The sequence below is a fragment of the Lutjanus erythropterus genome, chromosome 23, assembly GCF_056507025.1.
Source record: "Lutjanus erythropterus isolate fLutEry1 chromosome 23, fLutEry1.hap2, whole genome shotgun sequence".
Classification (NCBI taxonomy): domain Eukaryota; kingdom Metazoa; phylum Chordata; class Actinopteri; order Lutjaniformes; family Lutjanidae; genus Lutjanus; species Lutjanus erythropterus.
Window position 1 is genome coordinate 26584424 of NC_139339.1, and position 17741 is coordinate 26602164.

Here is a 17741-nt window from a genome sequence, read left to right on the forward strand (position 1 = left end):
TCAGCCTAAAATTTTTTTGTGGACATTTATATCTGTTTGCTGTAGAACTTCTCGTGATTGTGCTGATTCACGTTTGTTGAAAAACCAATATAAAACCTATATAATGCATACTGACTGCTGACTCACTCCTCTTAATCGACCAGGAGGGCTACAGGTCATCAACAACTGCTAGGCTAAAAACAAGGCTTACCTACTAGCGGTTTTGGAGAGTAACTTGTTACCTGTAATTACATTACAATGTAATTGTAATCCAATACAGAGAAAAAAATGTAATTAAATTACATTTACTAACCAAATTGTTGTAGATTACAGTGGGGTTGCATCCAAATATTCTTTTCTGGTTGCCTGGCGGAGATTTGCACAATAACCCGGAAAGACTTCTTTATTTGCCAGTCTAGTTTCTACATCTTTGCTGGTGTCATGTGTAGTTGTCCGGCAGATTTAAGTGTAAAAGGCCAAATTTCAGGTGGAAATTATGCCAAATGGATATCTAACATATTTAAAATTAAAATAGAATAATACAACCTTAATTCTAAAAAAAAAAAAAAAAAAAAGTTGGGACAAAAAAAAAAACCCGTAAACAATAAACAGAATACAATGATTTGCAGTTCATTTTCAACTGGGTATTAAAGGGGCATCCTCAAAAGGCTGAGTCGTTCACAAGCATGGATGGGGTGAAGTTCACCCCTTTTGTGAAAAACTGCATGGACTAATAGTCCAACAGTTAAAGAACACTTGCCAACTGAAAACTGCAGGAATTTAGAGATTTGATGATCTACACTCATTAATATCATAAAAATTCAGAGATTCCAGAGACATCTCTGCATGTACAAGGCAAGGCTGGAAACCAGCATTGAATGACTGTGACCTTTGACCCCTCAGGCAGCGCTGCATTAGAAACTCTTCATTTTCAATGCTTTAACAATCCTCCTCAATTCCAACACACTGACTGAGTGTTGTTGAAAGAAGTGATGCATCACAGTGGTAATCATGCTCCTGTCCCAACTTCTTTGGAACATGTTCCAGGCATTTACAAAACTTGTCTTTGTACTGCACTTTGTACTACATTATATTAGCCAAAACATGGTAGCCATTGCGTTTAGCTATTGCAAATGTTGTGGAACATAATTGTCTACACAACAATGCCAGTTGTCCCAAACATAAATAATGGTAACGTGTACTTCAGGATAACAAGGAGAACAATTTGGATACATTTTTAACATATTATGAACATGAATTGAAACTCAGTCACTGTCTGGATTCAGTTTGATTCAGGGGCCTACGATCAATTTCAGATGATATCATGTATCCATTTAACACAGTGTCTCCCAGTCCTGGTCCTCGAAGGGGTATACTACGAAGGAAGCTCAACACAGCCAGGCTTTCTTTGCATGATCTGGATCGACAAAGCCTAAAACCGCAATCAGAGATAACGGGTATCACGATGGTGGTTATCAACTCACTTTGTTAATCCAGGCTTTCATCTTCAGACTCTGTGCGCTCACATAAAAGGGGCGTTTGTTGCGTCATCTGACTCTTCTTCCGCATGAAATGAAGCAATCGCGAGCCACTTAAGTCAAAATCATCAAGTTGTTATAATTATGAGCTGTGGAAAATATACAAAATGCATTGCGGCAAAAAGCAACATTGTTGCTGCAAATAAAGCAGGAGAAGAAGAATGATGTCAGAAAATGACTGATCGACTAAATGTGGTCTTAATGCTGCCGTTTATTCTAACATGAAAACTGCACATTAAACAATAAAACTCCATACAGCAGATTTAAACATGATGAAGTCTGTCTGACACTGTCCTATGATGACAGAGACGTGGACATCACTGAAGTTTTTGACCAAATCAACGTAAAATGAGTGTAACTGATTTAAGACTGTCTGTGATAAATGATGATGAATTTTCTGATCAGTGATCTGAGCTGCAATATCACCAAGACAAAACAGATAACAGTAAAAAGTATTCAAAGTGTCTGTAGTTGCTTCATCATTATTTTAGTGTGTGGATTATATACGATGTCAATTTAAAGTGTTAATATGATCTGGAGCAAGCGGGAAAAATGACTCTGCATCACCAAATGGAGGTTTCCATGACAGCGTGATGCATACAGTTTGTGCTGCTGTTACATTTTTACATTATATGGATTCGTTCGGTGATATTACGAACATACAGCTCAACAACTTTTCATTTTTATTGTCTTTCCTCAGTTTAAAAGCTATATTGCTCATAAACAACCTTGTTAGGACAATTATAAGTGAAAGAACGGCGCTTTTTACAGACGATTTAATCTGAAACTCTGAACATAACCTGCTCCTGACCATGTTATGAGTTTAGTATAAGTTACCATGGTGATCTAGGCAGGTAAAAAGAGAGCCACCTTCTTGACACTGAAAATCCTGGCTTTAGACTCAACATAGCTCGCTAACACATTAATCTCACTTCGTAGTACACCCCTCGGGGCCCACTCTTCTGCATGTTTTAGGCATTTCCCTGCCCAAGACACCTGATTCAAATGATCATCAAGCCTCTGCAGAGGCCTGATAACGACCTGATGATTGGAATCAGGTGTGTTGAAGCAGGGAAACCTCAGAGCAGTGGACCCCAAGGACCAGGATTGGGAAATGCTGAAACACATTCAGTTACATTTGTCAGCTCACCAAACGCAACTAAATTATGAGTTGACAATTTTATGGCTGAGCTCTGCCACACATTTGTGACACAGACATGCCATGGAAACTTCAAAACAAAGACACGTCTTACAGATGACAATATAGATAGATTAGGGCTGGAACTGATAAGTATTTTTATAGTAGATTATTTTTGCGACTAATAGTTGTTTGGTCCAGAAAATGTCAGAAAATCGTGAAAAATGTTGATCAGAGCTCAAGATGATGTCCTCAAATGTCTTGTTTTGCCCACAACCCTATGATATTCAGTTTACTGTCAGAGAGGAGTAAAGTAACCAGAAATAATTACGTTTAAGAAGCTGAAATCAGACAATTATGACTTCTTTCCTTGAAAAAATATTCAAACCAATTAAGCAATTATCAAAGTAGTTGCTGATTAATTTAATAATCAATTAGTTGATTAATTGTTGCAGCTCTAGAATCAGTAATATCACTTTGCAATGATCATATGGAATCATTAAACATTGAATTGATATATATCAATCCAGATCGATGTATTGTTACACCCCTAATGTCCTGTAGTTGTTCTCTGTGGCCGGAAATCTGGAATATTAGCGGCTATATTGGCTGTCAAAAAAGTCTAGTATAAATAATGCTTGAATACTGTTTTTGCTGCAATGACAGATTGTTATCTTAACATTTCAAAACAGAGACGGGTCTCAGTGACAGTTAGCAACAACAAAAAGTTTTATTCTTAACTTCACTGCTACACAACAGTGACCCAACCTCGTCTGGGTCGTTTTCCACAAGTTCACTTTTACCACGTTGGTGAGTGTTTTAGAAAAAGCTCATTGTCTCAACGTACATAACAAAATACAGTTTGGTTAATGTAGTTTCAAAGTCCATCCCACCCTGACACACACACACACACACACACACACAGTGATGTGTGCGAGCTTGCCATGATGTGTTGAGTCTGGCTCAATGTGGCCTGTTGTGATCCTTCCTGTAACAGTGATGAAGAAGTGAAGCAGTGCCTTCTCTCTGCTGCCTCACTTTATCTGCTTCCCTCCTCTTCCTCCTCCTCCTCCTCCTCCTCCTGCTTCTACACACACACACACACACACACACACACACACACACACACACACACACACACACACACACATCAATTCTCTGTGCAGAACAAAAGGCCCTTGATCTGTCCCCGAGGGCCACAGCACGCAATGGGTTAATTCTGACTTGCCTTGTGTCTTTGTCAGAGCTAAGGAAATGTGTGTGTGTGTGTGTGTGTGTGTGTGTGTGTCAGTAGGAGTGTGTTACTGTTATGCTGTGTGCGCTTCAAGTGCCTGTCGCTCCTCCTGTGTGTGTGTGTGTGTGTGTGTGCGGTTTCTTCTCTTTGTGTGTGTGTGTGTGTGTGTGTGTGTGTGTGTGTGTGTGTGTGTGCGTGGAGGGAGTTGGGGATACATGTTGAGGGGGGGGATGGGCGCCTCAGGTTTGGTACACAGGGTTTCCTACTTTGTCTGGCAGGGACTAGCCGGACAGGGGGAGGAGGGGGGGAGGGGGTTGAGAGGTTAACAGAAAAGGGGTGTGGCTTAAGGTACCGTCCCTCTCGCTCGCTATCTCTCTCAGTGTCTCTCTCTCTCTTGCCCTCACTGACAGGGTTTCCTGTGGCTGAGTGCAGGGGCGGAGTCCACGGAGATGGAGCGATATAGTCCCTCCCCCCCAGCTCGCAACAAATTACTCACCCGCCTGAAATTAGGAATGCGCAATCTAGTGGCCGCACACACACACACACACACACACACAGAGCTGCCTATGGCTTAATTTTTTCATATCTCCTCCTGGCTGGGAACATGGGTGTCACATGGGTGTGGTTATGTGAAGCAGTGGCATTGTTTTACAGTAAGTCCATTAATAACTGTGTGTGGGGGCCTGTGCAGTGTGGCGGATGGCAAAGATCAACTACACACTTTGAACTCGCACATTTCATGCAGAAGTCTTAATTTAAGAAATCACACCACTGAGTGCTCGGGACCTCTTTTCCCTGACCTGATAATTTAATGACCTTTGAACTGTTATAAAGTGCTTTACCGAAGATTAACAAAACATTCACTGCTGCAAGAGGAAGTGAAAGCAATAAAAGCAGAGTAAGAAATTAACCCAGAGGACAGTAAAAGGTCATTTATAAAAGTATGTCTATAAACATACAGGCCTGAGGCTTAAAGCCATGTTCAGACATACCCCTTTTCCAGAGCTGGTTCAGAGTCAAAGCCTAATTTAGAACCTGTTCTTTGTGTTTTAACAGCCAACAAACCAGCTCTTGGCCCTGAAAACCAGCTCCAGAGTGGCACCAACTTTTTCCTGGGCCAGTAGTAAGAACCACTACATCAGGGTCTGGGGGCAGGTTTAACATGAGCAACCAAAAGGAAATGTCCACCATCATGGCAGAGATTTTGAACCAGCCTGAAACCTGTTAATCAGTCCCCCTGGGAAGACGTTATGATGCATGTTGCAATGTTTTTAGACATTTTTTTGCAATGAAATTGCGATTTGAGTTGAGGTTATAGTATTGTACTTGTTATAGTTAAATTCATTAAAGACAGCTTGTTCCAACAAAACTGCACTCTATTCAGTGTTCTAAGTAACCTTACCAAAAAGACGTTTGTGGATCAGCTACAGGCATAGTTTGATGTGTGATGACAGCGAGAAGTGTCCATGCAAATGACTTGTCTTGGACAAACAATGGCAGCTCCTGAAGAGGTTAGTGTAGATACTGTGGTAGCATCAGTTATATCAGAACTGGAGAGTATTTCTTCTTTGAAAGAAAAGCAAAAAAATGACCCTGAAGCTTTTCTCCGTGGAAAAGATTTTTTTGCTCTTTTCCCAACCAGCTTCAGCAAGAGTTTTATCTGATTGGTTGAAGTTAGCCTGTGTTAGACGTGGTAGACGTATGGTTCATCCAATGTCAATCCTGCCAAACATTTTTTGGAAGTGCCTGCCCTTTTCCAAACAATTTCTAAGGCTGATTTTCCAGATGGCCATCTGGCAGGTCAGGTTACATCTTTGCAGCACCTTAGTACTTCATTATAATAGTGTTTTCTCAGACATTTTTCCCTTTTTAAAAAGTTGTGATTTGGCTCTGGGTCTGCTATTTGGATATTGCACTTGGATGCATTGCAGTTTTGATAATATTGCGATTAATTGTGCAGCCCTAGTCAGATTTTTTATCAGGACACTTTTTTGCCTCTGCATTAGCAATAGCCATGGCTGTAGTCCCATTCTTGTGAACACAGTATCTCAGGAGCACCCTTTTGGCCAGAACTCAAGAATTCACACACTAATCATGACAAATTTCACACACATATCCAACAGAATAAAAGGACAGAGTGATGACATTTTATATCCAAAAGGTTAAAGGCAAGCTTCACTGTGACATCAAAATGTTCAGTCTTCTGTCCTCCTCTGTAAAAATTATGAAAAGTGAAGACAGCATGTCATACACATCCTTCAAAGTCTTCACTACAGACCATTTATGAGTCTGCACAGACATCGATGCAAACTGAAACCTCCTCTGATTGGTTGAGGCAAACGACTGTAAGGTGGTAATTCTAATTCATATTTTACTCTACGTGGGGGATCCTGAACCAGATCAGTTTTTGTCTAACCCAGCCAGACATATTGGACTTCTGCCTGTCCCCTCTCAGTTTTTGTGACAGTGTGTGATGTCTGTCATGTCAGTAGAAACGTTGCACTCATGCTGATGTATTTGTGTTGCAGGAGAATTCGAGGAGGAGTCGAAGCAGCCGGCGCTGTCTGAACAACAGAAACACCAGCTCAAACACAGAGAACTCTTCCTGTCTCGACAGTTTGAATCTCTACCTGCTACTCACATACGGTACGTGCTGACTGACGGGAGCTGCCGACAGAGCAGAGGTCCACTTTGACTCCACACTCCTGCCATGCACAGTCAGAAACATAACTGCTCAGTAAATGCTCCTTTCCGCAGCCATGATATGTTCTTTTCCTGCACAGACCATCCACACTATTACCTCTTTACAAAAAGCTGTTGCTCATCCTGTTCAGCCGTGGACGAATGGATGTTCAAGTGATGCATTAGTGATTTAGCCGTGCAGTCTTATTACAGAGATATGAGTGTGATGGACTCAGTTACCTCCTCATCCTGATACCGCTGCTAGGACTCAAACCAAAAGCAGCTGCGCCAGCAACAGATATCTATATTATTCTTATCATTATTTTAATGATTATTATCAGGGTACAGAAATGACAAGAATAACAAATGCACTAAAGGTATTTTTTCAGACCTTTTTAGTTTTTTAATTTGTGTAAAAATCACATTTAAATATTGCAATCAACCTTTTAATAAGAAGAACAAGAGCAACAAAAGACTGAGAATGTTCTGAAATTTTGGAACATTCCATAGGTTAATGGTTTAACTGGTAACGTGAAAGTATCATGATTGGGTATTAAAGAGGCATCATGGAAAGCCTCAGTCATTCACAAACATGGGTGGGGTGAGGGTCAGATTCAGAGAAAGCTCTGCATGTAAGGGGCAAGGCTGAAAACCAACACTGAATGTCTGTGACCTTTGACCCCTCAGGCAGCACAAGAAGCAGAGCAAAAGACAGCAGCTGTGATGGTGACGGTGTGGGGGTGTGTTAGTGCCCATGGCATCATGGGTAACTCACATGATGTGATGGTGTCATTAATGGATGGTACATACAGATTTTAGTGCAACATATGCTGCCATCCAGACAACATCTTTTCAGAGACGTCCCTGTTTATTTCAGTAAGACACACTGTGCACATGTTCCAACAGTATAGCTTCATAGTAAAAGAGTTCAGCTACCAGACTGACCTGCCTGCAGTCCAGGCCTGTCTCCCATTGAAAATATGTGGTGCATTATGAAGCACAAAATACGACAACAGAGACCCTGGACGGTTGAGCACCTCAAGTCTCATATCAAGCAAGAATGAGAAAGAATTTCACTTTTAGATCTTCAACAATTAGTGTCCTAGGTTCACAAACACTGACAGAGTTGTTAAAAGAAAAGGTGATGTATCACCATGGTAAACATGCAGTTTTGAAATGTGTTGCAGGCATCAAATTCAGAATGAGTGTATATCTACAAAAGTCAGTCAGTCAAATCCGTTTGAATATTAAATATTTTGTTTTTGTACTGTATTCAACTAAATATAGTTTATGCAAATCATTGCATTCTGTTTCATTTATGTTTTACACAACGTCTAAACTTTTTTTTGTTCATATTGCCAGCCAGGAAGGGTTTTAGATGAGATTTGCTGGTATTTAGGAAGACATGAGAAACATGTTCACATGTAGAAAAGTCGATGGTCCACTGAGGAGATGTAGACTAATGTTTACAGCAGGATGACTAAGAGTTTTAGTACAGAGTTCCAAACTCACTTCTTCACCGCCTTCACAAAACTCAAGAGGTGGAGCGCCAACGTTGTTCCATGTTTCATGCCAGATAATCAACCTAAGTAGGTCTGTCACTATTCATGAGACATTTTCAAACTGTATAATACACAAACAGTCAATGCAGAAATAGAGGAAATAATCATTTAAATAATCATTACATATTAAAATGATTATGGTGTGATTTTTGTGTACCAAACAAAGGTATTTTCTTAGGTCTCTAGAATGTGATGCATAGGCCAGCATGACATTTAAAGGGACAGTTCACCCCAAAATCCAAAATACATGACTCTTACCTGTAGTGCTGTTTATCGAGTTTTGGAGATATCTGTCATAAAGATGTCTTCCTTCTCTCTAATATAAGGGGACTAAATCAGGTTTGGCTTGTGGTGCTTAAAGCTAAAAAAAACTCAGTTGCAACCGCAATGTCTCTTTCCAGAAATCATGATCCAGTTACTCAAGATAATCCACACACCCTGCTGTGAGCAGTTTCTTTTAGGAACTACTTTCTCTCTAGTAGAAAAAAAAGTAGTTCTGGTAGATTCTGCTGCAGAAAAAAGTAGTTCCTACATAAAACTGCTCACGACAAGATCTGTGGATTATCTGGAGTGACCGGGTCATGATATTTTGGTGCTTTTAGCACCACAAGCTGAGTGCAATCAGAGAAAAGGCACACATCTTGACAGTTGACATCTCCAAAATTCTGCAACTCATACCAGAACTATCTACATGGATCAATAGCACTACACGTAAGAGGGACGACATGTATTTTTGTTTTTGGGGTGAACTGTCACTTTAATTTAAAATGGTATTGTGACCCACACCTACCCTGGTCTGAAAATTGCAGGAGACCATATTGCACTTGTAAAAAGTTTTGATAAATTACTCAGTCCTTCTGTGTGATCGTTTTTACTATATTGTACATCATTCTTTGATGTTTTGTTATTCCTGTTTTGGCAGCGCTAACTATCTTAAATTGTTATTCTTAGTGGCTGTCATGTCTTTTATGTTTTCCTTTGAGACTGTAGAGAATGTGTACATCTTTGTCTCAGACGTCCTGGTCTCTGAATGCTCCTCTCTGTCTCTCTAGGGGGAAATGTAACGTCACCCTCCTCAATGAAACAGACGTGTTGGCCGGCTACCTGGATAAAGAGGTAACACACCATCTGTTCATCTGTCTTCTTCGCTGTACTTTTCTGCACATTTCCTCTCTTGTTTTAGTTTTCACATTACAAAAAGAAAGATGCTGGCGTAAATGAATTGTTGGAATAACATGCATGTGTTGTGTCTTCCATCCAGGACTGTTTCTTCTACTCTTTGGTGTTCGACCCCGTCCAGAAGACCCTGCTGGCAGACCAGGGTGAGATCCGAGTGGGCTCCAAGTACCAGGCAGAGATCCCCGACAAGCTCGCTGAGGGTGAGTTTGAGACAAGCATTCAGTTGCTCCTTGAGCTGTTTCCACCTTTTAAAAAACAGTAAAACTAAATCAGAATCAGCTGACCCAAGTTCCTCTTTGTCTCAGGTGAATCAGACAACCGGGTCCAGGAGAAGCTGGAGACCAAGGTGTGGGACCCCAACAACCAGCTCAAAGACGCTCAGATCGACCAGTTCCTGGTGGTGGCGAGGTAACGCTCTCCCCTGCCATCTGTCACCCAGTTGCATCATCATCGCTAGATCCTGTTGCCATGACAACGTCTGACTCTGCCAACCGCAGGATGGCTTTAATCGAGGAGACACATGAATTGGCAACAAGTTTGATGATGTCTCACGGGAAAATAAATCGCTTTTCATGGCTGATACATGTCAAATAAGATCAGACTGGATGAGTGTAGTGTCATGAGACTGAGGTCGGCAGAATGTCACTCAGACGTCTGCTCTGGACGTATCAGACGTATATTTTAATTCAGGGTACAGACACATCACACGCATGTCAAAAATCCATCAGAATATGTATTTAACACTGTAGTTTAGCTCTGGAATGATGATACAACAGCAGGGCTTGTTGGTAAGTTTAGTTTTGGAGGGAATCGTCCTGTTGCCCATTAATTGGTCCCTGAGCCAAACACTCCCTCTAGTGGTCGTTTAATGAACATTCAGCACTACACAAGTCAACATTACTAATACTCCAGTGTATCCGGGGTTCTTATTGTTGCTGGAAATCCTTGAAAATACTTGAATTTTAATTTGGTCTTTTCAAGATTTGAAATATGCTTGGATTTTGGATAAAGTGCTTGAAATTGTAATCACATTACTTTCACGATGAACTGCTGTCTGACTGAATTGTTCATTTTTTAGTTAAGGAAATAAAAAAAAAAGTCAGTCTGATCTAGTTAAAGAAACCATAAAATATTCACATTTAAGAAGCAGAGAATGACTCTTAATGATTAATCAATTAATTAATCCTGATACGATCCCGTCATTCAAGTCTCCTGTAATGATTATTTAAATTATTGATTAACATGTTGATCATTTCTCTTTTAATTAATAGTTGTTTGGTCCATAAAATGTCAAAAAATGTCATTCAGTGTTTCCCAAAACCCCAAATTTTGTTCTTAACTCAAAGATATTCAGTTTACTGTCAGAGAGGAGTTACAGAAACCAGAAAATATTTACATTTAAGAAGCTGAGAGAATTTTTCCTTTTCCTCCTTAAAAAATGACTTGGACTGATTAATCAATTATCAAAATGCCAAGTGCCATGTCTACTTACAGTCACATTTTGAAACATGAAACTTTTTTTTTTTTTTTTTTCTTCTGTAGAATTCTGTCATGAAACATAATTTGGATTGTTTACAGCACACACCTGATCTAAAAATGTCGAGCATTGATATGTATATATGTAATTTGTGCCTTGAAAGTGCTTGAATTTGACTTTGGAAAATGTGTAGGAACCTTGAGTATGTCCCAGCTGCTCATGTAGAAGAGATAGATGAGTGATGTGTGTGTGTGTGTTTGTTTCAGAGCTGTGGGGACGTTTGCTCGGGCCCTGGACTGCAGCAGCTCCATCCGCCAGCCCAGCCTCCACATGAGTGCAGCTGCAGCCTCCAGAGACATCACACTGGTGAGACTTCTGTGTGTGTGTATGTGTGTGTGTGTGTGTGTGTGTGTGTGCGTGTGTGTGCGTGTGCATTACTAATTAGACCCCCCCCCAAAAAAAAAAACCAAAACTTTGGTTATACTTATACTTATACATATACTTATAATTATAATATGTTTTATAATGCATTACAATAATGTGATAATGTATTATATTTTGTGGAAACATTACAGTAGTGAAATATAAATGTTCAAGTTGTGTCACATTGGAGGACTCCTGTTAAATAATAAAAATTAATTGATTATTAATTAATTATTAGCTGATGGTGCATAGATTTTACATTTCTTTTACTTTGCTTAATGCAAGCAGTGACCATGTATAGTGACTTATAACCAGTTTGCAATGTATTACATTCTAACTAGTTATGAACACTCATAAATATTCATAAAGCTTTATATCAATCACAGCACATTATAAAGCATAATGACTTAAAATGACTTATGTTTCACAAGGCTACTCTGTGTAAAGCACCCAATGACCCCTTAGAGTATCTTATAATCACATTATAATTTATTACAAAGTGGTTATAATGCATTATAAAATGGTTATAATGTGCTATAACTATGAGAATTATAATATGCTATGATCCTTACCAGAAAATGTCAGGAAGTGATCAGCGATTATTAAATATTATGATACTTGACCTATAAGTCATTATAAAATGCTGTTTTGATTATTGTTATAAAGCCACATTAATAGTTATGAGCGCTCATATCTAGAATTATACAAGCAGTATGTTGCATTAGAGACTTGGGTGTTGGAGAGAGTGCTACCAAAAGTTTTATTTTGTTCCCAGTTTGTGAAGTTATTAATTCATTCTGATGGCTTTTATCAGCAAAACTCTTCATCTGTTGTTGGGCTGAATCCTGACATCCTGTCCACCACCCTAATGAGGCCAAAGTCTCCCACCATCTCCGTCTTGTTACCTCGTTTATCTGCAGCAGCTTCAGTTTTGTGACTGCTGAGCTGTGGTTTTCTGTGCAGACAATAAAAAAAAAAGTTTTCCTCAAAGGATTTCCTCCTGTCTCAGTATCTGCCTTCTGATGCCAAAACAACAGCTTGTGCTGTGCTTAGCTCCTCACTCGACCAGCCGAGCCTTTTTTGGGAAGTTGGCTGCGTGTTTCCTAAAGGCTGCCATATGATTGGTTAAAAGTAGCTTTGTTTCCGTGATGTGGTTTGTTGGTAGCAAGTCAGTGAAGGTAACTTATGGTGTAATCCCTATACCATCATCTATTTTTAGGACTAGATTTTATTGTTCTTAGAGAGTTGATTGATGACTGTTCTAGTTGTGTTTAATCAGTTTGCACACACAGGAAAGGTGCAGCCAGCTGGTACGACAGTACAGCAGCTCTGCTTCATTTACTTATTTCAGGTTTCTCTGGCCGTGATACACAGTACAGGTGGTGCCTTTCAGAAATATATATCACTCATTCTTGAGAACTGGGACAAACAGTGTCCTACCAAAAAAGAAAAAATCATGAGAAATTATTAATACCAACACTTTAATTCCAATTTTTTTTGGTAAAAATTTGGCAAAAATGTATTTTCCAGCATAATTGAAGAGTAAAAATCAAACCCTGTGCTAAGATGATGACACTCCATTCCATCATTTTTCTTTTCCATCTCTATTCTATCAGTTCCACGCCATGGACACGTTGCAGAAGAACAACTATGACCTGGCCAAAGCCATGTCCACCCTGGTCCCTCAGGGAGGGCCAGTGCTGTGCCGCGATGAGATGGAGGAGTGGAGCGCCTCAGAGGCCATGCTGTTTGAGGAGGCTCTGGAGAAATACGGCAAAGACTTCAACGACATCCGCCAGGACTTTGTAAGCTCTTCTTCTCTGTTTGATCGGTGGCGATACTGATGTAAAACTCTAGATAGTCACAAGATATTTTTATACACAACTTGGTTCAGTAGCTGTTTTCTTCTTGCCCCTCAGCTGCCCTGGAAGTCTCTAGCCAGTGTGGTCCAGTTTTACTACATGTGGAAGACTACCGACCGCTACATCCAACAAGTATGTCTGCAGTCAGCGGAAATATAGCAAAAACCACCATTTGATGTGGAGTGTTTGGATCAGTTCCCCATTCTCTGTTTTCTCTCTGTCTTCAGAAACGACTAAAGGCAGCCGAGGCAGACAGCAAGCTGAAGCAGGTGTACATCCCCACCTAGTGAGTAAAATGTTGAAAAATATCGATCTGTTTCCCAAAGTCCAAGACCTCCTCAAAATGTCCTGTTTTGTCCACAACCCAATGTTTACTATCAAAGAGGAGTAAAGAAACCAGTATATATATTCACATTTAAGAAGCTAAAATCAGAGAATTTTAACTTTTTTCTTTAAAAAAATGAAGTAAACTGGTAAATCAATGTTCAAAATAGTCATCGGTCATCATCAACTCTCTTCTCCTCACCAGCACCAAACCCAACCCCAACCAGATCATGGTTCCAGGCAGCAAGCCCGGTATGAACGGGGCCGCAGGCTTTCAGAAAGGACTCAGCTGTGAGAGCTGCCACAGTAAGTACACACTCTGAGGGACGGAGTCTGTGGTGATGAGAGAGGAAAAAAAAAGACCCCAGATAAAACTGTTTGTAGGCACTTGTCTGTAAGTGGTGCTGCTGGTGATGGTTTCAGATCTTCACACCTGCTGTGTCACTTACAGAAAGAGGCTGGTTTGAGTTCTTGGGGTTTCATAAACTGTGTGTGAAAGTTTCTCAGCCACAGCTCCGTAGTTACTTCCTTTGTACTGTATGTGATGACTCTGAGGCACAGTCTCTGTTCTTTTCTGGACTGAACAATAATGCTGCAGATTTTGGTGTCATTCCCGATTCCATCCATAAAGATGCAGCTCCCAAAAAGACGTCAACAATTTTTAAAGATCCAGTGTGCTTTTGACTGAGTATAATCTGTGTAGTCTGTTGAGATGCTCCCTCCTAACACTGATTGTCTCTTCATCACCCCAGCGGCTCAGTCTCCTCAGTGGTATGCCTGGGGACCTCCCAACATGCAGTGCAGACTGTGCGCCTCCTGCTGGATCTACTGGAAGAAGTTTGGAGGCCTGAAGACCCCCACGCAGCTAGAGGGCGCCGCTAGAGCAGGCTCTGTAAGTCTCCTTCCTTAAAGTTTCATCGTCCTAAAGGGACAGTTCACGTCAAAATCAAAAATAAATATTTTTCCTCCTACCTAGAGTTTTGGTGTGAGTTGCAGAGTTGAACAGACTATCAGTCTAAAGCAGCACAAAAATCAATCAATGGTTATACTTGAGTCATGAACAAGAGCTGACCTCTGAGAATGACAGGTCTCAAGGTGAGTTGCGTCCCTCATGGCGTCCCTTCTTCCCTGTCTGTCCAGGAGGCGGGCCCCCGCAGTCACATGACACGCCAGGAGGTCCAGGGCATGTCGCCGTTCACCCGCAACGAGGGCCGAGCCAAGCTGCTGGCCAAGAACCGCCAGACGTTCATCCTGCAGACCACCAAGCTGACCCGCATCGCCCGGCGAGTGTGCGAGGACATCCTGCAGCCTCGCCGTGCCGCACGGCGGCCCTACGCCTCCATCAACGCCAACGCCGTCAAGGCTGAGTGTAAGTTTATTGAGTAATGAACATTATTGAGTTTTGGGTGCAGCCATCATATAATCTGAGCTTAGTTTGTAGAGTGTAGGATGTTCAGTTGGTATCAAACTCTGTTTTTTAATATGTTTCCTTGTGTTTAAATATAAACCATCAGATTCACGTGAACCACACTGTACAAATGTGTCTCCTCAGGTATGATCCGGCTGCCCAAAGCCACAAAAACTCCTCTAAAGAGCAAGTTGGTGCCTCGACAGTCCCTGGCCACCATAGTGAAGGATTTAGGTAAGAACACATCACGTGACATCATGTCTCACTGGTCCATCCTCCGCTGTGATTTGTTGTTAAGCAGTGTTGTTGTTGTGTCTCTGCAGCCATCTCAGCTCCTCTGAAACTGAAGGCGTCGAGAGGACCCCCAACACCCATCAACAGGAATCAGGCCAGCCAGCCTCGTGTGGCCCAAAGCCTGCTGGGAAAGAGAGGCTTCGACAGCGTCAGTACTCCACACACAAAACACACACATCTTAACAATACGTTTAGTTTTGTCTCCATTTTTGCTTGATAGTTAAGAGTTCTCCTCTTTCACCTGCAGTTACCCATAACACCCTTCTCTGTTTACACCCACAAGGATGTTTATGTGTCTCTTTGAAGAATCCACAACACTTAGTTGCTGCTGACTTAACATCAATGTTTCCATTATTCTCCTCACTGTAAAAATAATTTTTTTGTTTTAACTTGTCCAGGCTGTCATAAAATTTTTAGTTGACAGTTTGAAAAGACAAGTGGTAATTTTGTAATTATTCAAATTAAAACAAAGTTTTCAAGTCAAGTACACATGAGAAAACAAAAAACCAAAACAAAACTGAAGATATGAAGTTGAACCAACAACTGTTCACTTACATTACCTTCACTACCTTTACTTTAACTGATACAACTGGCCGTATAATTTAAACAAAAGGTACTGAATGTCTTACACTGTAAATTTTAATAGGACAGCTTACGGTTCTATTCAATTAAACTTTATTTCAGACACGTACATCCCTGTCAATAAAATATGAGGACAACAACACAGAAATACAAACATACCAGTTTGTAAGTCCACAATAATTAAAACACAAAGAGACATGTGTGCCAGTGTTTTCAAAAGCAAGAAGAAAACCTTGTGTCACTCACAGTGAGACAGAGTATGACACGCCAAAAAAAAATCCCCTGCTGGGATCAAACGAGATGGAGATGTTGCAGCCACATTCTAACCACCAGACACTCAAGGTTGAGATACCTTTGATTTGTGTCTTCCCTCGCTGTGACTACATCTGCTGTGGACGCTCATTAGAGCTGCAATGATTAGTTGAAAAGAAATTATTTGCCAGCATTTTGATAATTTATCATTTTTCAAGCGAGGAAAGTCAAATATGTGGTGGTTCCCGCTTCTTAAATGTGAGATTTTTCTGCTTTTCTTTATCATTTACATGAAGTCTTTGTCAGCTTTGTTTTGGACTGTTGGTTGGACAAAAGAAGCATTTTGAAGATGCCACTTTTGGCTCAGGGAAACTGAACTTTTTCTGCAAATTTCTGACATTTTATAGACTATAGATTGAATTGATCAATAATGATAAGTCACAAATCTGAAGTTATGTCACCAACATGCCAAAATCCTAAAAGTAATCAGTCAGAGCTCAAGTGTTAACCTTTCCTGAAGCTGCTTGTCTTATAACATGGTTGATTCACCTTCCTGGTCTGTCATTGGTTCACAGGCTACAGGGGTGCCCTACCCGGCCAATGGGAGGCCGTACACTTCAGGTATGAGGACCACCTCTCAGTCGGTCATCAAGCGGCAGAAGGTCAGCCAGGGTGAGGCCCCCAACCCTGTGGTGTTTGTCGCTACAAAGGACACCAGGTGCGTGCTAGTTTGTGTCGTAGCCGTCACAGTGGGTGAAGACAAACATAATGTATTTGTTAATGATCTTCTCTGACGTTCTCTTTGAACCAGGGCTCTGAGGAAACACCTGACCCAGTCAGAGATGCGTCGGGCGGCGAGGAAGCCACACCTCCTGGTGCGGATCAAGCTGCCGCTGCCGCCGCGCTCCCTGGCCATGCCCCTGCTCCCCTCCAGCACCAGCGAACCCATCGTCCTGGAGGACTGAAGAGGACGGACACGAGGGGTCACTGAACAGGACACGGGGGTCGGGTGGGAGTCGGGGAGGGTCTGTGCTCAGGCCGTCACTTAAAGGCAGCACAGTACGCCATACCAGTAGTCTTTGATTTTCCCTCTTTTCAGTGTCATTTTTCTTTAGTCCTCTGTTACTTTCCCAGAAGTTGTGTCTATCACACACTCAGACACACACACACACACACACACACACACACACACACACACACACTCAGATGACTGTACATTTTCACCATATTGAACACACACATGTACACACTGACACACCTTGGGCTTTGTAGTATTTTATTCCAGATCCTGAATTCTTTTGCTCCCCTTTTCAATGCCGCCTGTTTTTAAATGTGTAATTTAAATCAAGATATTTCTCATCCTGAACCAATGGTGATAAAGCACACTTTGTTTTTCCTCCTCATCTCTATCTTTGTGTAAATATATGCATCATCGAGGGGGTGACACCCACAGTATGGAAGGAGAATAGGGGGCGGGGAGGTGGAAACGCGACAGCTGTAGCAGGCCAAAGGTCTAAATTCAATTTGAAGATTTCACTCACACACTCCGTTCCAGCAGGGAGACATCTGAGTGGCTCGATGACTGTGCACGTGCTCATTGGTCAAGTTGAGGAGACATGTTGACAGAGCTTTTCCCAGCATCAGTCAGGAGCCAAACACCAGCCTGTCACAGGGGTTAATACATCCTTACAGGCCTGGTCCTTCACTACAGGTCCATCCCATCTGTACCTCCAAACATCCTCCATCTATGGACGTCCCTCAGTGTCAAAAATACTGAGTGAGCACAAAACAACTTGGGCAGTGTGAA

At 41.3% G+C, this 17741-nt stretch overlaps 1 protein-coding gene across 1 annotated transcript in view; it reads left to right on the forward strand.

The window, feature by feature from the left end:
* The window catches only part of mta2 (metastasis associated 1 family, member 2), a 35959-nt gene extending 18616 nt beyond the window's left edge, over nt 1-17343 (forward strand). The window contains exons 4-18 of the mRNA XM_084711537.1: nt 6418-6535; nt 9186-9249; nt 9395-9512; nt 9618-9720; nt 11056-11155; nt 12829-13017; nt 13132-13206; nt 13302-13360; nt 13604-13704; nt 14151-14290; nt 14539-14767; nt 14951-15040; nt 15130-15248; nt 16510-16652; nt 16746-17343. Coding sequence (XP_084567663.1) covers nt 6418-6535; nt 9186-9249; nt 9395-9512; nt 9618-9720; nt 11056-11155; nt 12829-13017; nt 13132-13206; nt 13302-13360; nt 13604-13704; nt 14151-14290; nt 14539-14767; nt 14951-15040; nt 15130-15248; nt 16510-16652; nt 16746-16899 — 1802 coding nt within the window. The 3' untranslated portion in view covers nt 16900-17343. The remainder of the gene's footprint in view (nt 1-6417; nt 6536-9185; nt 9250-9394; nt 9513-9617; nt 9721-11055; nt 11156-12828; nt 13018-13131; nt 13207-13301; nt 13361-13603; nt 13705-14150; nt 14291-14538; nt 14768-14950; nt 15041-15129; nt 15249-16509; nt 16653-16745) is intronic.
* The last annotated feature ends 398 nt before the right edge of the window (nt 17344-17741 follow it).